The 1,765-nt window shown below is 50.0% G+C and overlaps 1 protein-coding gene and 5 non-coding genes across 6 annotated transcripts; 4 read left to right on the top strand and 2 right to left on the bottom strand.

The window, feature by feature from the left end:
• Positions 1 to 454: 454 nt before the first annotated feature.
• On the bottom strand, positions 455 to 826 carry DQ04_17151000 (hypothetical protein; the record flags this gene model as incomplete). Its single annotated transcript, XM_009317555.1, has 1 exon — positions 455 to 826. One exon carries the CDS (start codon positions 824 to 826, stop codon positions 455 to 457), a length of 372 nt encoding a protein of 123 aa, XP_009315830.1.
• A 225-nt stretch (positions 827 to 1,051) lies between these two features.
• Positions 1,052 to 1,123, bottom strand: DQ04_tRNA010 (the record flags this gene model as incomplete). Its single annotated transcript has 1 exon — positions 1,052 to 1,123. It is a non-coding gene; the product is annotated as a tRNA-Ala (tRNA).
• Positions 1,124 to 1,219: 96 nt separating this feature from the next.
• Positions 1,220 to 1,292, top strand: DQ04_tRNA048 (the record flags this gene model as incomplete). The annotated part of the gene is made up of 1 exon: positions 1,220 to 1,292. It is a non-coding gene; the product is annotated as a tRNA-Arg (tRNA).
• Positions 1,293 to 1,305: 13 nt separating this feature from the next.
• DQ04_tRNA047 lies at positions 1,306 to 1,378 on the top strand (the record flags this gene model as incomplete). The annotated part of the gene is made up of 1 exon: positions 1,306 to 1,378. It is a non-coding gene; the product is annotated as a tRNA-Arg (tRNA).
• A 78-nt stretch (positions 1,379 to 1,456) lies between these two features.
• Positions 1,457 to 1,528, top strand: DQ04_tRNA069 (the record flags this gene model as incomplete). Its single annotated transcript has 1 exon — positions 1,457 to 1,528. It is a non-coding gene; the product is annotated as a tRNA-Lys (tRNA).
• Positions 1,529 to 1,607: 79 nt separating this feature from the next.
• DQ04_tRNA044 lies at positions 1,608 to 1,680 on the top strand (the record flags this gene model as incomplete). Its single annotated transcript has 1 exon — positions 1,608 to 1,680. It is a non-coding gene; the product is annotated as a tRNA-Arg (tRNA).
• Between the last annotated feature and the right edge of the window lie 85 nt (positions 1,681 to 1,765).

Genomic DNA, 1,765 nt, shown 5'->3' with positions numbered 1-1,765 from the left:
GAAGTTGGTAAAACTGCGCCGTGCAGCTCCAGAGCCATTGAAGGCACAGACGCGGATCCATAACACCCGCGTAAGTGGGCCATGGGGCGTGGCCAAACACTAGGGCATATGCATTGGAAAGAATATACAAGAGTGCGGCGCAATCGCTGGGGAGCACCAAATGGTGCCCCAACGGTGCGAACTTATAGGGGTATTGTTCGAGCGCAAAAAACAGAGAGTTTCGTTGAGACAGAAAACACCACAAATATTGCACGCGCCGCCTCCTTTGTAGATCGCTTCAATTCAAGAGGGGATGGGCACTGCCCTCGCATGTTGCATTCGGCTGGGGTAAGGGGGAATTTTCTTTTCCCATACTATTTAAAAAAAAATAAAAGATGGTGAGACAACGTTTCTCTTGCCTCCATGGGGGGTTGGCGCGCCCCGCTGGCCCCACCCGTTCGCCCCCGCACGCGTTTCAATTTGCCCGCCAATGGCTTGGCAAGTTGTTGGAAAACAGACCAGTACGCCCGCCGCGAACTTCACCAACCCCAGCCACGTTGTTCACTGACGCCCCCATGTGCGGATAGGGCGCGTTGTTGTTCGCAGATTCGGGGGAAGTCCCGCTTGCCCGGGGGGGGGGCTTGGGAAAAAAACACCTTCCATGATATCCCGCAGGTGGAAGCACGAGCGGTACTTGGCATTGCTTGCTTTCCATCACCGCACCAAAGGCCCATTGCATATATGGGTGGGTAATGCAACGGTGATGCATATCATGAAAAAAGGCAACACCCATTCGGATCTCGTAGTACGCGAGGTTTTGACTATAGACACGGTTCTGTGCGAGCATCGGTTACGCGCTTCATGAAGCTATGTGGCTTCAGAAGGCGATCCCGCTGATGGAATTTCTGGAGTCTAGAGGGCAGTCAGTCACACCCAAAGCCAGAGCGACGGGGCGGAGCTCGCGAAGAGGAGCGTGGGAGACGTTTCAAAAACGATTTCAGCACTTTTACTCAACCAGAGAAAAATAAAAGTAAGACAATTACCTTTCATCCGTCGCAAAAAACGAAAAAAGTGGACGAGTAGGGGTTTGAACCCTAGGCCTCCCGTATGCAAAACGGGCGCTCTACCACTGAGCTACACGCCCTTGACAACGACGAAGGGCGACTATAATATATTTATATTGTTTGCTTTTATTTATGAAACAAGATATTGAACCTTGAGCATATCCCAACATTGAGTTGCTCCAGTGGCCTAATGGATAAGGCTTTGGACTTCTAATCCAAAGATTGCGGGTTCGAGTCCCGTCTGGAGTGAAATTTNTGAGTTGCTCCAGTGGCCTAATGGATAAGGCTTTGGACTTCTAATCCAAAGATTGCGGGTTCGAGTCCCGTCTGGAGTGAAATTTTCCCTTTTTAAAAAAAAAAACAACATCTTTTGAAAAATGAAGGATCAGGTTGGAGGGAGGGGGTGAGGGTGTGCCTTCCTAGCTCAGCGGTAGAGCGCACGGCTTTTAACCGTGTGGTCGTGGGTTCGATCCCCACGGATGGCGCTTTTTCACCTCAAGAAGGTTTTCGGTATTTTTTCTTAATTACATCCCGTTTCCTTGCAAATATTCCGGCCGTGTGAGGGCCTCCGTAGCCTAATGGATAAGGCGTTTGCTTCCTAAGCAAAAGATTGCGGGTTCGAGTCCCGCCGGGGGTAGTTTTTCAAAACTCCCTTCCCTTTGCCATTCCTAAAAAGGAACGAGAGTCTGAATGTTGTATAACTACGTTATTGAGGGAAAAAT

Source organism: Trypanosoma grayi (genome assembly GCF_000691245.1).
Source record: "Trypanosoma grayi strain ANR4 Tgr_1715_V1, whole genome shotgun sequence".
Lineage (NCBI taxonomy): Eukaryota > Euglenozoa > Kinetoplastea > Trypanosomatida > Trypanosomatidae > Trypanosoma > Trypanosoma grayi.
This window is presented reverse-complemented; position numbering and strand designations above follow the sequence as displayed.